We start from the raw sequence: 26276 nt of genomic DNA, 5'->3' as shown, positions 1-26276 counted from the left end.
GGATTTTTTAAGTGAATGGAGTCAACGATGTGTGGTGTTGTTCTAATAAGCACATTTTCTTCGAATTGCGAATTGGTGTAAGCATTTTTTTAATTAGTAGACAAATATAATTTTTGCGTATAATCTCAAATCTCAAAAAAAAAAAATAAAAAATAAAATAAATTATGTTTTTGATTGAGTCTAAAACTAAAACACATGCCCTTGCAAAGTTTCAAGCTTCTACGTTCAAAAATAACGATCCTATTCAAGAAAAGGCATTTCCAAAAATGGAATAGCATTGCAATAATTTGGCATATACTCGTATGTATGTACGTTTGTGTGATCGTTGTCGTCTGATTTAAAAAAAACCCGAAGTTTATATTACGAAAATGAATAAAAGTTGTAAAGATTGTATATATTATGGTTATTTTCCAATATATTTTAATAATTATTGCCAAAAATTCGTTTGAAATTGATTTGTTTTTACTTGCTGTGCTGCGTTAATAGAATCCACCATGACTTTTTCCCGTATTTCTGTTCCAGAACTGCAAAAATCTACTAATTTGTACTACTTTTTTTTCTTTTGTTCGATAACATAAAGGAAACTTTTTTATCGGTGTAAAACATGTTAGATTCTTGCAGGTTGAAAACGCCAATTGTGGGTGTTCTCACTAAAATTAAGGGCGGTTGGGTTTCTGCTGTAAGCCTCGAAAATATTTTCCTCAAGATTCATCCACAAGGAAATATGGAAATGGAAAAAAGGAAAGAAAATGCGATGTATTAGAATTTGGAAATAAAAACAGTAATGGTTCTTTATTGAATTCAGTGAAACAGGAACGAACGCTTACCAAGGACAGCAGTACTGGTGGATGCTCAGTTAACAAGTGTTTATTGAAAAGAAAATTACAATGCATGTTTAGTAACAGAATTCAGAAAGAGAGAGCAAATGAGAGCATACAGGTACAATTCTGAGCAGAAGTAGGGATGCCGTTCATTTAAGTTGACATTTTTAGGGGTTGTTTAGGTTTTCACGATTTTGCTTAGAAACCGCAAGTCGCATCAAAATGGGACTAAAGAAAATGTTGTAGCTATGAAAATTCTCTTCAAGATCGACGTTACAATGACGCCCCGTAAAGTATGCAACAGAAAAGTATGGTGCCTGACGCTGGTTTATGCACACTTGTTTTTTGCGCCCTAAGATATGCTTTAACTTTATAACCACCACCACCACCCCCCACCAAAGAAATCAAGATTAGAGTTATAATCCACACTTACCAAACTTACATTTTTAAATAAAATTGAAACAAAAATAAACTATGGGAAATAATTTTAACAAAATATATATATTTTTATTTGGTTTAAATGTTTTGTTTTTGTTTTATTTTATTTAATTATAAGAAATTACAATCTACAATAAACAATTAAACAAAATATAGCATACAATTTTATTTTAATCCAAAATAGGGATATATGTATCTAGATTAATATCCACGATAGCAATAAAAATAGGCCATGACTAATAACACATCTAAATTCCACTAACTGACAACTTGCAATTAATGAAATTAGCAGTTAAATAGGCATGACCAAAACAACATCTGTCTTCCGACTAAACAACTACTCGAAAGTTCGAGCAGAAATAGCTCATATCAACAGAATATAACATTACGTTATCCAAAAATATACTAAATATAATATCGTGGATATTAAACAAGAAAAATACAAAAAATTAAAAGTTTACAATTAAATCAAAATTCAACGAAAAAGATAAAAAACATTAAGGTAAATCATATAAAATTATTACAAATGTAGAAAAAATAAGTAAAACATAGTTAATAAATACATGTATGATAAAAGTAAGTAAAATATAATTTAATTGAATTATGTCTACTCAAAAATTGTTTTTCTTATATAATATACATTCTTTGTTTCAAGTCTTTTATTTACAATGTTTGGGGTAAAATATAATCAATATTTTTGTATATTTACATATTTATAATAATTGTTTACTCGAATATCTTAATAATGGTTTTTTATATTAAATATTTTTTTTTTGTATTTAAAACAAGTCAAAAACAAATAAACATAAAATTGACTAAACAATAAACACATACATATTTACACCCAATTTCCATCATCTGCAAAATTATTCATTAACTAGGCATAACATACGAGGGGTTATAGCTGTCAAAATAATGTTGAAACTTGAATTTATTAACTTATATGTATTATAATGATGGAAATTGGGATAGCAGTGCGGAAATAATTAGATTTTATTGTTGTAATTAATTACGTGTGCATTTGGGGCAAGAAAATGTGCAGTATTTCTAAGATCACGCAACCCTAGAGCTTTATTAGGAAAGAAAATCTTTGGTTCACTTTTGAAATATCGGGTATATGCTCACACTTTGTTCTAGCGATTCCTACATATGTGACACTGTTTTCAAAATCAGGATCAGAAAGACAATAATGCAGTAAGGAAAACAATTGCCACTAAGCTGCCTAACATTGAACAGCAAAAAAGTGATTTGGTGAGCGAATATCAGGAACGGGAACATTATTGATTATATGGCTAAGCAGTGGGAAACGAAACGTAAGGATAAGGAGCAGTTGCTATCGGCACGCAACTACGCCGCTAAAAAACCCAGGCCATCGGCCACAAAAAAAAAAAAAATACTATGAGGACACCAATTTCACTGAAGAATGCCACATCCGTGCCATCTTTGAGAATAACACCATCCCCCACAAATCTCACTTCACAGGCAGCAGAGTTTTCATCAAAAAAGCGCAAAATTAATCCCACCGATCGAACAACACCCACGGCCAAGCGGAATCTAATGATGAGATTTGTAGTATAAACCAATTCAATTCTTTATTATTATTAAATCCAGTAAGAGGTTTTTAGTTTAAGTGCAAAAGCTAATGGGTGGTTAACCACCCATTAGCTTTTGCTCTTATACTACTCGATTAACAACTATTTAATATTCATAAGGAAATGAATTGGTTTACACTACAAATCTCATCATTAGTTTCCGCTTGGCCGTGGGTGTTGTTCGATCGGTGGGATTAAGTTTGCGCTTTTGTGATGAAAACTCTGCTGCCTGTTTCTCTGATTCCGATCATGTTCAACGGAACGTAAGTGGACTACGAAAAATTTATCATTATTTAAGTTTTAAACAGATTTAAAAATATCAAATAATAATATTTAAAACCTCTCTCTTAACCCAAAATAATGATTTTTTATATGTCCCGCTATATTACAAATCATTATTTTGGGTTAAGGGAGATGTTTTAAATATTATTATTTGATATTTTTAAATCTGTTTTTTTTTTTCGTTTCTTTTTTTGTGAATGACTCAATTGCAATTTCAGTTAATTTTTTATACGCTTATTACTTAATTGTTTCCCTTTTTATTTAATAACTAATATTTAATAACTGATACTAAAATAGTTTTATAATTATTTTGAATTGAAAATCGTTCGCCTTACTTGAAAATTTGGTATTGGTATTGTTCGGCTACAGGCTTTTTGAAAATAAAAATCGGGTGTTGATTTTTATATATTTTCTTTATTTTCCAATATTTCGATGATTGGAGACTCCAATCGAAATATTGAAATATTGGAAAATAAAGAAAATATATAAAAATCAACACCCGATTTTTATTTTCAAAAAGCCTGTAGCCGAACAATACCAATAATAATAAAGTTTTATAATTATATTTCTATAAAAGTTTTAAATGTAAGAATTGAATCACATTACACAAATGAAAAGGGATCATTCCACCACTTGTTTTTTTACATCGAACTACTACCAAACTCCTGTTATTGTAGGAAATTTTTATTTGATTGAAGACAAAAATGAATCAATTATTTTTCAAAAAAACTGAAGTTTGGATTTGTTTTCGAATCGTCTTAGTATAACAGACCATAAAACTGAGATGGGTGTCAAGAATAATATACAACATTTCTTAATTAAAAGAAAAGGCTATAATTCTGCTGACTATGTCATGAGAGAAGTCTCCCTTGTCCCTTCGGGGATGTTGTGGGAACATATGTATGTATGTCATGACTATGTCTTAAGCTGTTCAAGCATCGTTTTGTATTTTTTTTTTTCGCTAAACCATTATTCGTAAAATAAGGACGTTTAAGAGGGACGAAGTCTAATGGCCTGTTTTTCTTAGACGATTCGAAAACAAATTCGTTCGAACTACTACCAAACATCTGTTTTTTTGAAAAATAATTGATTCATTTTTGTCTCCAATCAAATAAAAATTTCCTACAACAACAGGAGTTTGGTAGTTGTTCGAACGAACTCGTATTCGAATCGTCTAAGAGAAACAGGCCATTAGACTTCGTCCCTCTTAAACGTCCTTATTTTACGAATAATTGTTTAGCGAAAAAAAAAAAAAAATACAAAATACAAAAAAATACATCGTCTAAGAGAAACAGGCCATTAGACTTCGTCCCTCTTCTTAAACGTCCTTATTTTACGAATAATTGTTTAGCCAGTTTTTAAGATGCCCATTTTAAAATATAAATTAAAAACAAAAAATGTATTATTTATAAGAATGTTTTATAATAAAAATGTAAACTACGAAAAAAAAATTACAAAACGATGCTTGAACAGCTTAAGAAGAAATGTTTTTTTTTTAGAGAGTTATTCCAAAACGTTTGCTTACGCTTTTATACGACAAATTCACAATTTCATTTAACAATGTAGAGGAAATTTGCTGGTTAACTGTTCCAACTTTTGAATTGCATCATGAAACCCATTAACCTTCATTTTCTCGCCCAATGCACGGTAACGTTTACAACAAAAAAATGGTCTGTTTCACTAAGACGATTCGAATACAAATTAGTTTAAATTATTACCAAACTTCTGAAACAAATATTTGATTCATTTTAGTTTTTAATCAAACAAAAATTTCCAACAACAGGAGTTTAGTAGTAATTCGAACAAATTTGTGTTCGAATCGTCTTGGAGAAACAGGCCATAAACAAAGAGTACTTTACACACATACATATGTATATTAAATATCTTCCTCTTTGCATATATGCAAAGTATACTTACATTCTATGTATTTACATATAAACTTATGAACTAAAATGAAAATTAACTTAACATTCTTATAACCTGAGATCACATACTTAAAATTATACATACACTTGCAGAAGACAGTGTGGAAGAATCATGACGTTCTTCACCATGTGGTGAAGAAATGACGGAAGAATAAGGACTGACCAAATATCTTCATAATCATTCATCTTGACATAAATCGTTTACTGATATTATGCTTTCCATAAATTCATCTTCCATTGATTCCTCGTGCTGGTACTCCTCCGCCTTATTCTCCTCTTTGGCCGAATACTATGAATTTTGATTGCGTTGTATGACAACCCAACTATCATCGGTTACCAAATCACCACCACCATTGTTGGCATTTGTATCTGAACCACCGGCTGCATCATCAGGTGGTTGGGAAGACGAACGCATTGTGTCCCATTGATGTTTGATGTTATTGTATAATTCCAATAGTTCTTGCTGAAGGGAGAAAGGGAAAAAATAAACAATTTAATGAGGCAATTTAAAAAATATTTCTTAATAGTTTTCGATATAAAAAAAGTGTGAATTTTCAGTCAAAATAGTGGTGGATGGTGCTCTTGAATCAAATTTAAATGGAAGGTGCTTACACCTGGAAAGTTTTTGCGATGAGAAAAATCAGCTTTTAAAATAAATCGCGATTCATGTTGACATTTTTAGGGGTTGTTTAGGTTTTTGCGATTTTGCTTGGAAACCGCAATTCCTATCAAAATGGGAATAAAGAAAATGTTGTAGCTATCAAAATTCTCTACAAGATTGACCTTAACGATATTTTCGTAGGTTTTACAACTTTTGAGATATAGAATTTGAAATTGGGACAATTCAAATTCAATTCAATTCTGTATCGTCTCCTTATAAAACAATGTCATGACTGCAATTTCCCAACATAAACTTATATATATAAAAATATGGTACAACCTAGGAAAAATTACATAAGCCAATCTTGTAGAGTATTTTCACAGCTATAAGATTTTCTCAGGTCCCATGCCGATAAGACTTGGCGTATTCAAGCAAAATCGCGAAACCCTACCAAAAAATCTAAAAATGTAAACTAAGCTTCTTTATCTCAAAAATGGTACAGCCAGAGAACAAATCATAAAAGTCAATCCTATAGAGAATTTTCTCAGCTACAACATTTTCTTTAGCTCCATTTCGATTGGACTTGCGGTTTCCAAGCAAAATCGTGAAAACCCAAAAAACACCTAAAAATTTGAATTTTGACCGCGATTTATTTAAAAATCACTACAGCGATTTTTTTCTTGTTTTTGGATTTTTCTCATCTATGAACAGTGTTGTTTCAGAATTCACAAAAACTTCCCCTGTGTAAGCGGTTTTCAGTAAAAGATGGTTAAAGCGCACCATTCATGACATTGATTTATAAGGGGGCGATACAGTCAGTGCATTGTCCCAATTTAAACTTCTTTATCTCAAAAGTTGTAAAACCTACGAAAATATCATTAAGGTCAATCTTGTTGAGAATTTTGATATCTACAACATGTTCTTTATTCCCATTTTGATAGGACTTACGGTTTCTAAGCAAAATCGTGAAAACCTAAACAACCCCTATAAATGTCAACTTGAATCGCGATTTATTTAAAAAGTGCTGCGGCGTTTTTTTTTTGTTTTTTGGTTTTTCTCATCTATGAACATTGTAGTTTCAGAATCCGCAAGAACTTCCCAGGTGTAAGCACCTTCCATTTAAATTTGATTCAAGAGCACCGTGTACATAGATGTTTTCTATTTCTTTCCCAAAAATGTGCCCGGATGGGCTCAAATACAATTCCTCCTGCTTATTTTTATACTCTTATGGCGTTAGACCCTACATATGTTTGTTAAAACAAATCCGTTTCAAACAATCCCAGAGTCAGGAAGCTGACACTGGAAGTTAACCGGCTGGTAAGCGGAACAAGTGGTTAAATCATCTGAAGAGTTGCAACATTGCAACCGGTATAAGTGAATTGTAGGCAACGGTTAAGTCACTCTCGAACCATGGAAGGAAGATAGGACCTCAGTCACGTTTGGCGACGTTACGTTGGCTGACCCGCAGAGGTGCGCAAGTTTTTTCAATCGACAGTTTGTCGACCACCCCGAGAGTGACAGGGCGAAGAGAAGAGTATTACGTCACATCAGATCTCTTCCCGACGAGGATGAACGACCACAGTTGACAATGGATGATGTTTCGAATGCCATCAGGAACGTTAAATCATCCAAAGCTCTGATGGAATCTCAAGGGTAATGCTGAAGCAGCTGGATGAGCCGGGAGTGGAGTATCTCACTACAGTTATCAACTTGTCGCTAGCCACCCTCATTGTTCCCGAAGTCTGGACAATGGGCAGGGGCGCTAAATCATCCAAAGCGTTGGGCTCTGATGGAATCTCAAGGGTAATGCTGAAGCAGCTGGATGAGCCGGGAGTGGAGTATCTCACTAAAGTTCTCAACTTGTCGCTATCCACCCTCATTGTTCCCGACGGAAAATGGGCAGGCTGGTCCCACTACGGAAGCCCGGCTAGGATGCCAGCAAAAGTGAATCGTACAGCCCGATTCCGTTTTTTTTCGCCCGTAGCAAAGACCCTTGAGGCCTTAGTCCTCCCCAGTATCAAGAATAGCTATCAAGTTGCCGAACATCAGCATGGATTCCGTAAACAGCACAGCACAACAACAGAGTTGCACGCCATTTCCACCTATATTTGTCCAGGACTGAACCATAGACCGCCGTGTGATAGAACAGTGATGGTGACGCTTGACTTGTCAAAAGCCTTTGATACAGTCAGGCACTCCACGCTGTTTGAGGACATTGAGCAGACAACCCTCCGGCCAAGCCTGAAACGTTGGATAGTCAACTATATGTGTCGTACGAGGAATTTAGGAACAAGAAGTCAAAACCGCGTAAGGTGAAACAGGGAGTTCCTCAAGGTGGGGTGATATCTCCGGAACTGTTTAACCTCTATCTCTCCTGTATTTCGTCCCCTCCAGACGGCATCGAGATCGTACCGTATGCGGATGATTGCACGATCCTGGCGTCAGGTACCTTCCCTGATGACATCTGTGAGAGACTGAATGCCTATTTAAACGATCTTACCACCTTTTTCCACTCGAGGAATATGCAGATTTCCACCATAAAATCTGCAGCCACTCTGTTCAGCACATGGACATCGCAGTTTGGACGTGAGTTGAATGTCGTGGTCGACGGTAGCAGAATTCCGACCACAAACTGCCCTAAAATTGTAGGGGTCACATTCGACACTACATTCACGTCGTGCGCACACGCCACAGCTATCTGCGACAAGTTGAAAAGTAGGAACAAGGTCCTCAAGTCCCTAGCCGTCAGCACTTGGGGTGCAGATAAAGAATGCTTGTTGACCACATATAATGCGATAGTTCGGTCTGTGGTAAACTATGCAGCTCCAGTTTGGTCCCCGAATTTATGTGACACGCAGTGGGATAAGATTCAAATTTGGCGGAATGCCGCCCTGAAAACAGCAACAGGGTGCCTCCTCAAATCTTCAGTGGACCATCTACATGAGGAGGCAAAGATTCTTCCAGTATAGCAACACAATGAGATGCTTTCGTTGTGGTACTTGCTTGGGTATTGCCGTGAGAGTCATCCCAATCAGCATCTAGTGGGTAGGCCCGACACATTCAGGCACATCAGGAATGATATCCACGCTCTAGAGGGTGAGGTCCAACGACACAGGAGAGAACCCCTAGACCAACAAGCATATCAAGCAGGTTTAAATAGCATTCACACGGATGCAGTTCCTAAGGTTATAAGCAAATATAGTGTGAATAAAGTCCTCGGAGTATACCCACCACCTATCGCAGCTGAGGAGCGTCAGCTGCCAAGACAAACCGGAGTAGTTTTGGCTTAACTACGCTCGGGATATTGCAGTCGCCTAAATTCTTATTGGACGGAAATCGATCGCGCTCTGCAAGACATCTGCCCAGTATGCGGCATAGGCACGCACGACACGAAACACCTTTTCAACTGCCCCGCCAAACCTACTCATCTAACTCCAGTGGTTCTGTGGCTACATCCCATCGAAGCAGCCATTTTCCTGGAACTGGAGATACAAACATAATAATAAACACTGTTACCACAACAACAACAACAGGTTTTTACTGCAGTTGGTATTCGCGGTATCTAATACAATGCTATACTTTTATTCCGCATTTGTGGGGGAGGTACCTGAAGAAGTGGACCGATATGGCCAATCTTCGAACTAAGTTTGGGCAAAATATTACGAAAGCAAAATTTTGGTTGATCCGTTCGAGAGTTATCGGGCGCACCAGCCAGACAGACGGAAGGATATTATTAAATCGACTCCAAATTGTCTGAAACACATTTCGTCCAAACATATTTGGGGTCTAAAACCATTATTTCGATGAGGCACATTTTGCCCATATGAAAGCGTATATTCCCTCGTTAGCATAAATGCTGAGGATTGGGGAGTTTATTCGTGTAGACTGTGTGGTTTAGATCTGCCAGTGGAATAATTAGACCCACTGTTTATGATATCTACACCACAAATCCCATAAAAATGTATGCTGGAAACTTCTAAAACTTGTTGTAAAAAATGCTATTTTTGGTAGTTAGCAATTCTATCGAAATATTTTCCAAAATGGAATATATAAAACAGGTGGACATTTTTTTCTTTTAAATTTTATATTTAGCCTGAAAGTATGCTGCAGAAATAACAATACAAAAATTCCTTGTAACGAATACTTCTCTATAACGAAATTGTTTTTAGGACACAAGTGGAAATTCTCACACAAAATGATCTCTTTACGTTATAGAGAAATTCGACTGTAATTCCATTTCCCTCCTTCCTTACCTTCTCTTTGATTTTCTTTAACAGTTCTTGTTTCTCTTGTCTTTCGGCTGGATCCATTTGCATTAGGATCTTCTCTTTAATATCTTGGGCATAGTATAATTTTGTATTGACTTTTAGATATTCCATTGCCAGTCGCCGATGTTCTTTAAATATTTCCTGTGATTCGGCATTATCTGGTATCGGTTGTTCAGGTTGTAGTTCAGGATCGAGCAGCACCTCTAATGGTTGACCATTTTCATCGTCTTCATCTAGATCCGTGTCGGTTGTATCAATTGGTAAATTTGTATTGATTTGATCGACAGATTTTATAATCGGTTTCGCTTCGGTAACCATTATACGTTCTTTACCATCACTTTTTGCTGTAAATAAAGAGAGAAAGATAGAGGAATTATTAGAATAAATTGATTAGTGTGAGGATGTAGTAGAATAAAGTATGTGTTGCAATCTAGTTATAAAATCCTATAAATATTAGGTATGATGAATACTATAATTTTATTCGATCCAAAGAATTTGTCGACTACATACTTTACAAAAGGAAATGTTTAAATGACAAATTCGACTCATATTTCAGACAGACTGACATTGAATTTAGAATTGGTAAAGCAAACAGTGCATTCTTCCAATTGCGTAACATCTGGAACTCAAAAGTTATACTAACGAAGTCTAAAATCAATATATTCAAATCAAACGTAATGCCAGTACTATTGCATAGTTGCGAATCATGACTAACAATCCAGCAAAAAGTTTTCCTCCATAGATGCAGTTAAATCATATGTACAATTGATTTGAAAGTGCATCAAATTATGCATTTTCACTCATGATTTCTACAAGAGCTTGACTACTGAAAGATGCACTCAATTAGCACTGCATTTTAACTAACCATTCGGCATTGTATTTTAACTATGCCTTTGGAATCGTATTTTAACTAACCCTTTAGGGTAGAGTAGGATGCAGTCCTATTTGCATCCAAAGCATGTGTTTTGACGCAGTGCTTGGGATGGGGTTTAAAGGCACTCTTCGGAATGTGTTTTTGTGCAGTTCAAAGATGCAATAAAAATGCAAGCCATTCCAAAATATACCAGAATAAATAAAAAGAATTTATTATTTGTGTAAAAGAAAAATATGACGAACTTTATTACATTAATACAAATTATGAAATTGTAACAGTGTTTTGTATTATATGATTGTATTTTCTTTCTTCTGCTTAATCTGGCTCTGGGTCCAGGAACGTGCCTGCTTCGATGTAATGTGCGGGCCTGTGCCGCATGCAGGGCAGATGTTTTGCACAGTCCCGTCGATCCTTGCACAATAGGAGTTTATACGGCTGCATTTTCACCAGCGTAGTTTAGCCAAAACTACTCTGGTTTGTCGTGGCAGCTGAGACTCTTCAGCTAAGATCTGCAACTGCGGTCATACCCAGCAAAATGTTAGATGCCAAAGATGTCATTCAATCATGGGTGCAAGTGATCTGGCATGTCATCTTTTTAGCATCTTCATCGATTAATTTTATATGAGCGTGGACCCCAAAAGATGCTATTCATTTTTGGATCCAAAGCATGTCATTTACACCAATGCTTTGACATGTCATTTTCACCAATGCTTTGGCATGTCATTTCCACCAACCCTTTGCAGTGACATTATAATTACGACGAGAGCTTTAACAACGTTGGTTGTGATTTCGAGTCTCCGACAACATCAAGCCTATTGTAAATAATTAATCTTATATATTTAGAAAAATGGGTATAAATAAAAACATAAAATTAATCTCTATTGGATCGATGGAATGGGTTCAAATTCTGATGAAAAGATCGGATATTTCACGACTTCCTTTGCATTGGTTCAAATGCTAATGAAAAGATCGGATCTTTCACGACTTCCTTTGCATTGGTTCAAATGCTAATGAAATAATCGGATCTTTCACGACTTCGTTTGAACCAATGCAAAAGATGCCATGAAATCACGTCATATCATGGAACCCCTTCCTTCAAATTTTGCTGGGTATGAATGTCCAGATTATGAAAATTCTCCTTGATCTGTCTGATCACCACCATATGGTGATTGGGATGGCTCTTACCGAGCAGGTACTGCATCTAAAGCATGTGATTGTGACGTTGTTCTGTAGTCATTAGGAGGCACCCTGTTGATGTTCTCAGGGCGGTATTCGGAAGTGTACATACATATGTTTGTATATATAGCAACTGTGTTTGTTTCCTCCGCTCTCCACTTAATCCAAGCTGTTCTTGGTTCGAATTTATATATATTGTCATCCCATCAGTTAAAATTTCGAAACGTCCTCTAACAGCACTCCATTAAAAAATTTTCTGCTCATAAATTACCGCAAAAATGTTCGCAAATTATTTTAAATGTTAACACGCTGTTCTGTTTTTGGAAAAATTGATGCCGCTAGGAATATACAAACTGACTTACATACATATGTATTTGTAGGGGCTTCTAGCAACTGCTAATAAAATGTGCCTTTTTCACGATTCCTTTTGAACTGCATCCGGGTGCACTTAAATTGTGAGAAATGAATGTCATTCGTTGAATCGCACCCCAATGCGCATAAAATGTGGGTACTCCGTTAGAACTGCATCAAAGCATGCCGTGAAAGAACTGGTCTACATAGCAGTACTTTCAATTAATTTTTCTGGGAACAAATTGCAAAGCTTCACAAATATATGCATACGATATATTTTAAAAATCTGGTGGCCAAATGTTATAAGTAATGAAGATCTATATAAAAAATGTGATACAAAACCGATTCCCATAATCATAAAAAGAAGGAAAACCATTTGAAAAGAAATCTGATGAAAGAAGTAGTGAGCAACGGTACTAGCTGGAATGACGGATCGCGAATGATAGAATAGATTGGAACAATTTGGAAATGCCCTATGCTCCCCATGGAGTTAATTGAAAATAAAGAAAGTCATGCAGAACATGTTTCCACTTGGTACAATCTACAGATCCAGAAATAAATATTTTGGAGGCTTAAAACGACTCTTCGTAGATTTACGACCTCAAAATGAGGAAAAGCGTTTAATTATACCCTCAGCATTTATGCTAACGAGGGTGTATATACTTTCATACGGGCTTAGTTTAAGTTCGAAGATGGGTTATATCGGCCCATTCCTTCCGGTACCTCCCCCAAAAAAGTTCGGGAAAATTGTGCGCACGATAACTCTTAAAGGAAGTAACCGATATGGTCCATGCTTTGCACATCATGAATTTTTTTCCAGACTTCCAATATGGATTCAATCGGTCCACTCCTTCGGGTACCTCCCACACAACATTTCGGAAAAGTTCATTTTAGGACCTGTTCTCGAATTGATTTGATTTTTGTTGTAGCAACTTGTACTCACTGCCCCCCAAACGACGATTCGGTCGAAAATGTTCCTTCGTAATATTTTGTTCAAACTTAGTTTAGGTTCGAAGATAAGCCATATCGGTCAACTCCTTCAGGTACCTCCCCCACAAAAGCCTAAAAATATTCGGAAAAATTGCGCGCACGATAACTCTTGATGGGAGTGACCGATTTGGTCCATACTTTACACATCCTAGTATATCTTCCAGATATAGATCAGGTTCGAATATGGACAATATTTGTCCACTCCTTCGTGTACCTCCAACACAAAATTTTGGATAAGTTCACTTTAAGACCTGTTCTCGAATCACTTTGATTTTTTGAAGCAACTTGTATCCGCTGCCTCAATTACGACAGTAAAAGTTTTTTCAGAGGCAAGTCCATACTTCTTGAGAAACATCCCGAAAGTTGTTAAAACCCCCCATGGCACCATATGGAGTGGCTGGAGAGCTGAAGCCGAATACTGCGTTCGTCCCAACTTTGGATATAATAATATTACTTCGAATATTAGATGAAATTCGAAGGTGGTGCTTATAGGTCCACTCCTTCCGGTACCTCCCCCACAAAAGTTCGGAAATATTCGCTAAAATGTTACGCTCGATTTCTGCTAGACGTTGCAACCGATTTGGTCCAAACTTTGGATCTCTAAATATGTATTGTCGAAACTTAGTTTATGTTCAAATTTGGGCCTTATCTTCCAATCCTTGTGGTACCACCAACACAAATGTTCAACATTTTTGTATGGTTACGGGTCTGTTCGAGGATCCTTTGGACATTTTTACCAAAGGTTTTCCTAGTGGTCCTGTTTACAGCGATATTATGTTTATCGTAAACTAGTGTGATAAAAAAACCCTATCTAATGTTATCCCCGCAAATTTTTGAGCTTTAATCCTATCCATACTTTTGTCGGTTTATACGCCCACAATTTTGAAAACCCCCCTTTTTGGAAAAAAAGTATTTCAATTCACACAGGCTGAGGGTATATCTCTGTCGGCAAAGCCGACTGATACTTTTTTTACTTGTTTTTAATTAATTTATCGTTAAAATCGAGCTTAATGACCTATAATTTTTTGCAAGTGAAAAAGGAAAGGCGACGATTCGAACACACACACATTCACCATTTTGCAACTTGTTTCGCTGTTGGTAGCAGCTCATCAGATATATCGGCTGTGGATTAGCCACTTTGAAACATTTTTTGAAAAAAGCGTTTAAGACATTTTAATGATTCTCAGAATTAGAGAAAATTAGTGTGAAACAAATATTATGATAGTTTGGTTTACAGTTTATTTTCAATCATATATTTTCAATTATATATCTGATAAATTCAAATTTTAAAATCATTTTGTGCCTGAGGTTTTTTTCGCCGTATCACCTTATAATTAATATTTTATGTAATCTTATGTAGAAACTCATCACGCTATGATACAGGGATATAAGGTTGTAAAGAAGTCATAACGCTAATGCACACCAGTCTTGCACGCTAAAGGTCCGTAGTTCGATTCCCAGGTCAGACATAGGTATTACCGTTTTGGTTTTGGGTGCCACCGTGGTGCAATGGTATGCACACCCGCCTTGCACGCTGAAGGTCGTGGGTTCGATTCCCCGGCTAGTCAATATCAAAATTTTCAACGGTGGCAAAATACACCTCAGTGTCATGTTGGCGACATTTCCTGAGTATTTGAGCTGTCAAAAACTCCTCCACACCTAGTGTCTAAAGACAGGCCGTTCGGATTCGGCAATACAAAGTAGGTCCCATATCATTGAGTCAATAAAAATTGGTGTGCACTCATTGATATGAGAAAAGTTCTCCCTCGTCCCTTGTGGGACGTTATTATTACTAAATTTTTAATAGTCTTGCTTAATCCCATTGTTGTTGTTTTAATATTTTAAAACAACGAATTTATTATTTATTAGTGGAGATACACCCTCAACTTGTGACAAAAAGAAAAGAAGCAAGCTCAATATGGACTGTTTTCGCAACACAAATCTTTTAATCCTGAATATGTATTCTTTACTCTGTAACATTGAATTGAATATGAAGCAGTCCACACCCTTATGGCTAATACGGCCGAAAGTTGGTTATACCGAAATAATGGTTTTACATGTCATATACACGCAGAGAAAAAATATTTTTCACTTTTGTTGGGACACCAATATCTATTTTTGTTCCAACAGTTCATTTGTTTTGTTCAAGCATTCCAATTGCAAATCCAAAAATACCGTAGTTTGTTCCAAACATACAAGACAAAAACAAGTTGCGAAATTCCTCAATATTAAGTCTGCCTGGTTACTTTCCCAGCAAGAACTTTTTCAGAGAGTAAGGGTTTTTATTCTATTTTGCTAGAAAATTGTAAAAAGTAAACAGAGCTGGCTTGCCAAAACAGAACAATTTGTCCGCCAATAAAGGCAGCAAACACGTTGTATTTTATTAAAAATAAAAAAGAAAATGAAACAAAAAAAGTATTTTTCCACTTTACAAATTTGTTCTCCATAAAACAATACAATTAGACTATGTTATTTCCACAATAAAATTGTTTTTAATTTTCACAAACATAAATCAACAAAAAACTAAAAGCAGATGATTGACTGTTTTCAGGAAGAAGAAGAATTGATAGTGCTTGCTAGAAGAAATTTGCCCAGCAAGAATTTGCAAACTCTCAGTGAAAGAACTGTCAAAATGTCTCTCTCGAATCGCTCTCTTTTGCTGGTTTTTTGTGTTAACTGACGACTTCCAGCAACACTTGGTACAAGTTGTTACAAATTTTAGGGTAACCAGACAGACCTATTGTAAAAATCATTGACAATACCTATGGTAGGAACTATCATAATCTAGAATTTTTACAAAAACTATTGTCAGCCCAGAAAACCTGTTATTGAAATTTTTGATTTGATCGTATATAATTCTCGTATACACTTTCCACATAACTTTGGTATAAATGCCACATATAATAATATGAGCATTGACAAACACTACACATGGTCAGGTTTTGCCAGCTCTAACTCAAAAGACAACAAATTGAATGAACCCAAGCACCCACCCCAACATAAAGAATAAAAATCCATAACAAATATGAGAGGAAAGAAAAATTACGACCAGGCAAGTTATCTCCCAAAAACACTTCTCAGATTGTGCCGGTATAACTCAACCATCAAAACGCAAAGAAGAAGGAAAAAGAAAAAAGCGAGTACATACAAAAAAAGCACAAAGGTAAACAAAACTCACCAAAATTGTTTTTTTTCACCACGGCATCAAATACTGAGAGAAGAGAATAACATTGTCGAAGAAAAGAGAATAATATTGTCCAGCAGACAAAAGCTATTGTTGGATATGACAAAAACAATTGTTGTAATTAACAAAAACTATTGTTGGACTCACAATACTAAATGCGGAAACTAACAATATCTTTACAATACATATTTTGCTCTTCGAATATTGTTGGATCAATCATATTTTTGTTCTGCGTGTATGTTAAGACCAAATCCCCCACATGTCCATTCCAATTACTTGTAGTTGGAGGTTACAAGTTCTGAAATTGCTGAAATTGGCCAATATTTTGGAATATCCCCCGTATAATGGTATCTGCCAATGCCACCTATTTTAAAGGCTTAAACCAGGTTTCTCACCGATTCAGCTGTATATTGGTTCTCTATGGAAACATCTGCAACCCCCTTATGGAGATCGGATGCAATTCGAATTATCTGAGAACACAGAAACACTTATACAACCTTTAGTGCCACATTGCTATGGTAAGCTCACACGCCTGGCATTTGAATGTCAAGGTTCGAATCACAGGCCAGACAACATCAATTTGTCAACCGTGGCAAAAATACTCCGCAGCGTGATGTAGGCAACACTCTGTAATGTGTCTTATACAAACTGTTCGGACTCGGAGATAAAAGTTGGTCCCCTATCAGATCACCCATATTTGGTCCCCTCATTTAATATGAATCGGCGTGCACTCATTAATGTCAGAGAAGTCTCTCTTGCTCCTTCGGAATTTTTCGTGGCAATATTTTGGTATTCCGAGTTCTCCGTGGACAGGAAGTATTCCTATTAACATTTATTGGTAGAGGTCTACAATTAATTTGGGAAGCCCCAAAAAAACTTTGTATACTTTTCAGCAAATTCTATGCTCCTTAAAATGAGCCCACAAAATTCTGAGACCCCATAAATAAATATTTTTTTGGAAAAAAGATTTCGATATTTTGCCCGTATTCGATTGGTCCATAAATAAAAGTCTTATACAAAAACAGCGAATGCAGAGTCATATTTCATTTATATTTACCTTCCTTTTTAGACAAGTAAAAAAGTGTCAGTCGGCTTTGCCGACAGATATATACCCTCAGCCAATGTCTCCGGAGAGATCGAATGTATTTAAGGTCTCTTCAAAATTTTGTGGCCCTATTTGGACATTTGAACTTGCCGACAAAAATGTGGATTAGGAATTAACTGCACTAAGATACAAATGTTGAACTTTTGTAGGGCAGGTACCCTTAGGGAGGACCGATATGGGCCATTTTAGAAGTTAAACTAAATTTTGATAAAATATTAGGAGATCCAAAGTTTGGACCAAATTGGTTGCCCCATTTAAGTGATATCGTCCTAGCATTTTAGTGAAATTTTTTAAATATTGGGAAGAAGTAGAAGTTGTGGACCGATATTGCCCATGAAAATAAGTTTGGATATAATGTGACGAAGACCAAATGTTGGGCCAAATCGGTTAAACAGTTCGAGAGTTATCGTGCTCTCCTACCGCCACATATGGTGGCATAGGGGTTTTTAAACCTTTCGGGCTGTTTTCCCAGAAATATAGACTTGCCCCTGAAAAAACTTTTACCGTCGTAATGGACGTAGCGAATGCAATCGCTTCAACAAAAATTAAAGTGATTCGTGAGCAGGTCTTAAAGTGAACTTATCCAAAATGTTGTGTGAGAGGTACCAGAAGGAGTAGACAAATATAGTTCATATTCGAATATCTGGTAGATATTTTAGGATGTGCAATGTATGGATTACATCGGTCGCTCCATTCAAGAGTTATAGTGCGCAAATTTTTTCCGAACAATTTTGAAGTTTTGTGGGGGAGGTACTTGAAGGAGTGGACCAATATAGCCCATCTTCGAATTTAAACTATGGTTTGATAAAATATTACGAAGGCCAAATTTTGAACCGAGTCATCGTGCCCACAAATTATCCGAACATTTTGGAACTTTTGTGGGGGAGGTACCGGAAGGAGAGGACCGATATAGCTCATCTTCGAACTTAAACTAAGTTTGGACAAAATATTACGAAACCGAATATTACGAACCGAATCGGTTCATCCGTTCGAGAGTTATCGTGCGCACCAGCCAGACAGACAGACGGACGGACATTGCTAAATCAACTCCAAATTGTCTGAAACACATTTCGTCCAAACATACTTGGGGTCTAAAACCATTATTTCGATGAGGCACATTTTGCCCGTATGAAAGTGTATACCCTTTCTAGCCTAAAGGCTGAGGGTATAAAAATTGGGAAGTTAATACATTTTAATGATTACATTCCTTTAGAATACAATTTCACAAATTAAAAAATTGAGATAGATAAACATCTTTTTCTCTATTTTTTTTTAGTAATTTTGACAGTGTCATATTTTGTCAGATTTTTTTTTAAATATCCCTAATGGACGCTGAGATATTCGCATGCGAATAAAACGTTGACAGTTTCCCCACAGAAGTTGTTTGTCCATTTCAACATTTCCTGAATATTATCTGATCATCAATAAAATCAATAGCCCTCTCATCTATGGGACTTTCATATCTATTTCTTGACCGATCAAAATTGCAACCTGTAGCGGGGATCGGCTCAGCTCGTCAAGACATTAATTTTGGTATATAAAGTTGGGTCTACGACCCTTTTTTCTCTATATGTGACAAACGTATAATACCCGACCCGCATAATAGTGCAGGGTATAATTAACACAAATTTGTTTCCATTTAATTTCCCTGTAATGTTAAAATTTTATTTGACCTAGTCTTTTTTCATTTCAATTGCAATTGATTATGAGTCACTGGGAAATCATTGAAAAAAAAATAATAATAAAATAATATTGTAAGGAAATTGCGAAATAAAATTGGGATCATCATAAATTAACTTCAGCGTGTAAACAAAACAATTAAAAATTGTAAGCGTAATCCTTCCTTACTATAAATAAACCAGCAGCTGTGTAAATCCGTTTGCTTCAATGGCGCAATCACTGCCGTTGTCGAAGAATCACACATTTCCGAAAATCATTTGAAAATATTTTCAACATTAGAATAGCAGAAGAACACACTTTGTTAACATTTATTAGCCACAAATGGGCGATTGGTGGGTGGATCTTTGAGGGAGAGGTGATCACTAGTGGTCACTTGATTCAAATAACAATTCCAATTGTGACAGCAGCAATACACATGGTTTTAATTAATTTTTACAAGCAGCGGCACAGTTTTCTTTTATTGTCGCCGGAACACTAATGGGTCATGAGTACTATTTTAAAAATAGATTTAAAATTTAAAATTATATTTAAAAACTTATTTCACTTTTAGTTTTCTTTTTTGTTTGAAATCTAAATCTTTAAAACAAAAAAATTTATTTCAATTTCCCTCTTTTTTAAAATTTTTGTTTCATTTTGTTTCTCATTGGACTTTGTTGTTATTCATTTATTTAATTGTTATATTATAAACAAATATTTGTTATTTTTTATGGTTTTGTATTTATTGTCTTTATGGGTAATTTGTTTATTATTGTTGCGATTATTTAAACATTGCGTATTGTTCAACAATTCTTTTTTTTTCATGTACGTTACGAACGAACGAATATAACAGAGTCAGTCAGTCGATCGCGTCAATATGTGAGCTTCAACTGATTTTCTATCCAATTCAAAAGTTCTTCGAAGCAGCATCACCCAATCCAATCAACATCAATTGTTGGATATTGAGAATGTGCCGCCACCGCTCTCTATGTTCTCAGCGAACGAAAAGAATTAACATTTTCTGTTCTTTATGCTTTGAAATTTCAAGTAAACATTTTTGTAAGCTCAAAAAGCGCAAAGTGTAAATTTGTAAGAGATTATTCTCTGGGATATGTTAATGAAGAACAAACAATGTTGCTAATGTAGAGGTTTTTAAGCTTATGGTATTTTTGGGATAGTATGGAGCATTAAGGAGTTATGGTCACTAGTTGAGCACGAAAAATGTCATTTTTCATGGTTTTTTTAAACACTGTCTTTACTAAAGCAGTTTATGAGCATATGTTTTTGTGGGATCATTAAGAACCTAATCATCTTGTATGTAAGCGAAACGGAATTAAAAAACATCCATTTAAAACAAGTAAAAAAGCATCAGTCGGCTTTGCCGACAGAGATATATATACGCTCAGCCTGTGTATATTGAAACAATTTTTTCCAAAAAAACGCATGAACTGACAAAAATGTTGATTAGGATTAGAGATCAAAAGTTTTGCGGAGGAGATACTAAAAAGAATGGATCTCCAGCCACTACATATGGTAACATAGGGGTTTTTTACAACTTCAGGGATGTTTGCTCAAGAAGTATGGACTTGCCCCTGAAACAATTTTTACCATCGCAATTGAGGCAGCGAATGCAAGTGGCTTCAACAAAAATCAAAGTGATTCCAAAGCAGGTCTTAAAGTGAACATGTATCCGAAATTTTGTGTGGGAGGTACCGGATGGAGTGCACAAATATAGTCCATATTTGAACCTGATCTATATCTGGTAGATATATTAGGATGTGTAAAGTATGGTCCAATTCGGCCACTCCCTTCAAGAGTTACCGTACGAACAAATTTTCCGAACATTTTTGAACTTTTGTGGGGGAGGTACCTGAAGGAGTGGACCGATATGGCTTATCTTCGAACTTAAACTATGTTTGGACAAAATATTACTAAGGCCAAATTTTGGACCGAATCGGCAGATCCGTTCTAGAGTTATCTTGCGCTCCAACCACCTCACACGGTGTCATAGGGGTTTTTTGCAACTTTCAGGCTATTTTTTCAGGAAGTATGGACTTGCCCCTGATGAAACTTATACCGTCGTATGGAGGGCAGTGAATACAAGTTGCTAAAACAAAAATCAAAGCGATTCGAGAGATGGTCCTAAACTGAACTTTTCCAAATTTTTGTGTGGGAGGTACCCGACGGAGTGGACCGATTGAGTCCATATTAAAACCTGATCTAAGCCTGGTACACGCTCCACGATGGGCAAAGTATGGACCAAATCGGTTACTCCCTTCAAGAGTTATCGTGCGCACAAATTTTCCGAACATTTTCGAACTTTTGTGGGGGAGGTACCGGAAGGAGTGGACCGATATAGCTCATCTTCGAACTTAAACTAAGTTCGGGCAAAATATTACGAAAGCCAAAATTTGAACCGAATCGGTTCATCCGTTCGAGAGTTATCGTGCGCTCCAGCCAGCCAGACAGACAGACGGACGGACATTGCTCAATCGACTCCAAATTGTCTGAAACACATTTCGTCCAAACATACTTGGGGTCTAAAACCATTATTTCGATGAGGCACATTTTGCCCGTATGAAAGTGTATATACCCTCGTTAGCATAAATGCTGAGGGTATAAAAAGTGAACTGTCAAAGTCTAAATTTCGATTTTAACTAAAAAAATTGATAGTTTTTTCGCCATAAATCCGTCGAAAACCTTTTTTAAAAAAAGTCTCTCGGTTAAGTACAAGCTTTTTATGTGTATAATAATCCCACAAAAACATATGAAGATCGGATCATCCGTTTTCGAGCTACAGTGGGCACTTTGATTTACATACAAATCACAATGAATTTTCTCTTTCAAACGCTCATATCTCAGCTAATTTTTTTTCCGATCGACTAGAAATTTTTGCCTTTATTTTAAAATAAACCAATACAAAATTTTTCGATTTTGTAAAATTTGTAAGTGGTCATAACCCCTTAAGATAAATTTCTAAATAAAACAACAAAAAATTAAATTAAATTAAATTTAAAAAATGTAATTTTGTATTTTTTTGGTAAAATAAATGTTTCACACTGGTCACGGTGCTCTTGAATTAAATTTAAATGGAAGGTGCATACACCTGGGAAGAAAAAATCGCTGTAGGGATTTTTAAATAAATCGCGGTCAAAATTCATATTTTTAGGTGTTTTCTAGGTTTTCACGATTTTGCTTGGTAACCGCAAGTCCAATCGAAATGGAGCTAAAGAAAATGTTGTAGCTGTGAAAATTCTCTACAGGATTGACGTTTATTATTTGTTCTCAGGCTGTACCATTTTTGAGATAAAGAAGCTCAGTTTACATTTTTAAGGTTTTTTGTTAGGGTTTCGCGATTTTGCTTGAATACGGCAAGTCTTTTCGGCATGGGACCTGAGAAAATCTTATACCTGTGAAAATTCTCAACAAGACTGGCTTATGTAATTTTTCATAGGTTGTACAATTTTTTAGATATATAAGTTTAAGTTTGGAAATTGCAGTCTTGATATTGATTTATAAGGAGACGATACAGAATTGAATTGAATTTGAATTGTCCCAATTTCAACTTCTATATCTCAAAAATGTAAATCCTACGAAAATATCTTTATTTTATTTTTATTTTAAAAATATTTATTACAATTAAAAATTATAATAAAAAAGCACTAGAAACTAGGGCTATCGGCCTTACGAAAATATCATTAAGGTCAATCTTGTAGAGAATTTTGATAGCTAAAACATTTTCTTTATTCCCATTTTGATAGGAATTGCGGTTTCCAAGTAAAATCGCAAAAACCTAAACAACCCCCAAAAATGTCAACTTAAATCGCGATTTATATAAAAAGCGATCCGGCGATTTTTTTGTTTTTTGATTTTTCTCATCTATGAACATAGTATTTTCAGAATCCGCAAAAACTGCCCAGGTGTAAGCAGCTTCCATTTAAATTTGATTCAAGAGCACCGTGTGGTATATAGAAAAAATCTAGTAGTAATCATTCGAATCTCACAACCACATTTTTGTAATTGATCGCAGTTTAATACAAACATTTTCAAGAAAATCGAAATCGAATCTTTCTTAGAAATTGATATTAAATCGCGAAAATTGCAATATTAAAAAAGTTATGAGTATTTCATTGCATATAGTTTTTACAGAATTCGAATTTTTCAAGGCGCAACATCTTTGGAACTTTTAGTCAAAAAAACTGAAAATATACTGAAATATTTTGCTGATGAGCAGCATCACCGCAGCAAAAAAAATGGAAATCAAAAATCAGATTTTGAGAAAAGTCCGATTTCACTCAGAAATCCACGTATATAGATTAGGCGGGCGATATTAGCCTTAATGAGGGATTTATCGAAACGTTGGGTGCCATCGTGGTGCAATGGTAAGAAAAGAACATCAAAATTTTCGGCGACGCCAAATTCCCTTTGTGTAATGATGACATACATTTACTGTGTATTTCGACCATAAAAAAACTTCTCTACACGTGATGTCGTAAGACACGCCGTTCGGACTCGGCAATTAAAGATAGGTCACATTATCATTGAGCGAATATGAATCGGCGTGGGAACTGAGCCTGGTCTTGGGTTTTTGTTGTTGAAATCGATTTCAAAATGTCATTTCGAGAAATACTCGTTTAAAGTTTCTATGCAACATTCAAATCACAAAGAATTTTTCTTTAAAACGCTTATATTTCAGGCTATAACATCGTGGTGTCGATTGTACAGGAAAACACAGTTGAGGATTGATTTTGACTGCCGGAGGAACACTTTGTCTCATTGTGATCTTATCTGATAGTTACATAACGTGTTAGAATGGAGATCACTCCTTGTGATCTTATCTGATGGTTATATAATGATGCACCACAATAATCGATTAATAACTTCCAAATCTTTTGCTTTTTATGCCATTTTAGTAATCAGAATGGTGGAGTTATTGGTTCCCTATTGTTTTCAGTAGTTTTGTCGTTGATTCAGATAGAAAAAATTATGTTCCTGACGTAATTTTGGCATGATTGTAATTAATGTCCCTTTGAAATTTCTAGTTTTTGAAGTTATTTTCCAAAAAATGACTATGAAAAATCATGAATGGTTATATCTAGAGTACGTACAAACAATTTAATGATATTTGGAAAGTCCTGTATCAGCCAGGCTTGCCCCATATTTCACTAGCCTTTAACGGCATTGCCCTGATAAATGAAAAATTCAGGGCATAGAACAAAAGTTTTCGCATTTTTCTTTGAAAATAGTTTTTAGAAACATTGTTAGCAATGTCGTGATCATGTTTGCTTTTATAAAAATAAAAAATTCAACACCCATTGTTGCCATTCAAGCCAAACAATACTACTCAATTTGACGAGTTTCATAAAATCACTCCAATTCTTTTTTTGTGCGGGTTTTTCAAGTTATTTTTTTGGGCATTTTTGCGGGCATTGTGTGGTATAGTTCAGATGAAAATCATGATATCTGGCGTAAAATAGATATTTTACTTCTGGAAGATGCCAACACACACCTGAGTTTAAATAAATAAACTATCGCTATCAAAACGCTTCGTAAGAAGCATTACTGTTTGGGCTTGAATGGCAGCAAAGGGTATTTCTGAAAACTATTTTCAAAGAAAAGTGCAAACAATTTTGTTCTATGCCCTGATTTTTACCCCAATCACGGTTTCACCGTTAAAGACTAGTATAATATAGGACATGTCTGGCTAATACAAAACTTTCCATATATCATTAAATTATTTGTACGTACTCTGGATGGTAAAATTTATTTATTTATTGTTGTTTATACCTTTTTATTGGTTTCAAATGAAGCAAATATTTTTTGAGCTTGAGGTCATGTTTTTATTTTAATTTTTCTAATATTTCGCAATTACTCTAAATTGCATCTTCAGGGAAAATTTACAAAATATTTATTTCATATTAGTATCACAGCATCTCCAAAGTAAGTCTCCTATTTTCCGTTTGTAGTGTTTGCACTTTATCGAAGTTTGGCATATGGTTATTTCCCTTGCAGTGGTCTGCAAGAGCTGTTTTTTGAATTGCATTATTGTTTCCCAATTTAATATCGGATTTGTGAGCCGATAGTCTAGTTTTCAATTTATTTTTCGTGGTTCCAACATATATTTTCCCACATTGTTCGCCAGTGTTACCATCACATTATATTTAATAAATAACATTATGCTTATCCAAATTCTTTATTTTGTTTTTAGTGTTCGAAATTTTCTGAGCGACATTTTTGCAGAACATTTTGAAGCTAAAAAACGTCATCTTGTGGTACTTTTATAGCGGCTCTTAAAATAAAGGACGAAAAAGACATTGAAGGAAGCAAGTTAGAAGGTCGAAGTGCTCTACGAAAATAATCCTCATTCGATTTGACTGAAGACATGCCATCTCATAAATAAGCTAAAACAACAGTTAACAAAGATATAACGCTAATTTCAGATGCCTTACAGGGTCTTCATCAGAAACTTCATCACGCCATAACTCGGAAGTTCGACTCACGGCGGGGATCTGTCCTTCGGGATTCTTAATATACTCACCAAGGTCTTTCATCCCCAAAATGAATTATCTCTGTCCCAAAAATTGTGTTCACAGTGTAATATACGTTGGAAAGTTATTTTTGGTCAAAATTTCTCTAATTCTATTTTTGTTCTTATTGTGGAAATTTTCTTCGCTTATATTCACGATTCTGTTTACCATATTCTTTGCCGTGTTCATAATCATCTGTTTTGGATGATTGGAATAGAAGTTCAAAATTCTCCCCGAGGCCGTCGGTTTTTGATACCAGTCAACTTCCAATGGTGTCTAAATACGGTATGGATCAGTTATATTCTTCATCCATAGTGAACTTAATGTTGTTATTGTAGCTGTTGAATTTCGTCAAGGTATCAGACATAGCATCTTGTTTTAAGAATCACAAAAAGATCGTCAACATATTTGGTTATATCACAGGTTTGTCGTCAGTTGTTCCATACAGGTGTCAAGTAGTTTCTCCATCACTTTATCAGCTACAAT

General features: G+C 35.3%; 1 protein-coding gene across 2 annotated transcripts in view; it reads right to left on the bottom strand.

The window, feature by feature from the left end:
- Window positions 1–1303: 1303 nt before the first annotated feature.
- Tak1 (TGF-beta activated kinase 1) overlaps window positions 1304–26276 on the bottom strand; it is an 84282-nt gene continuing 59309 nt past the window's right edge. For both annotated transcript variants that reach the window (XM_073977563.1, XM_073977564.1), the window contains 2 exons: window positions 9913–10271; window positions 1304–5521 (listed from right to left, as the gene is read on the bottom strand). In XM_073977563.1, the coding sequence (XP_073833664.1) occupies window positions 5348–5521; window positions 9913–10271 (533 nt within the window). In that variant the 3' untranslated portion in view covers window positions 1304–5347. The remainder of the gene's footprint in view (window positions 5522–9912; window positions 10272–26276) is intronic.

The sequence above is a fragment of the Musca autumnalis genome, unplaced genomic scaffold, assembly GCF_047663935.1.
Source record: "Musca autumnalis isolate F117 unplaced genomic scaffold, ASM4766393v1 scaffold_3, whole genome shotgun sequence".
In the NCBI taxonomy this organism is placed as follows: domain Eukaryota; kingdom Metazoa; phylum Arthropoda; class Insecta; order Diptera; family Muscidae; genus Musca; species Musca autumnalis.
This window is presented reverse-complemented; position numbering and strand designations above follow the sequence as displayed.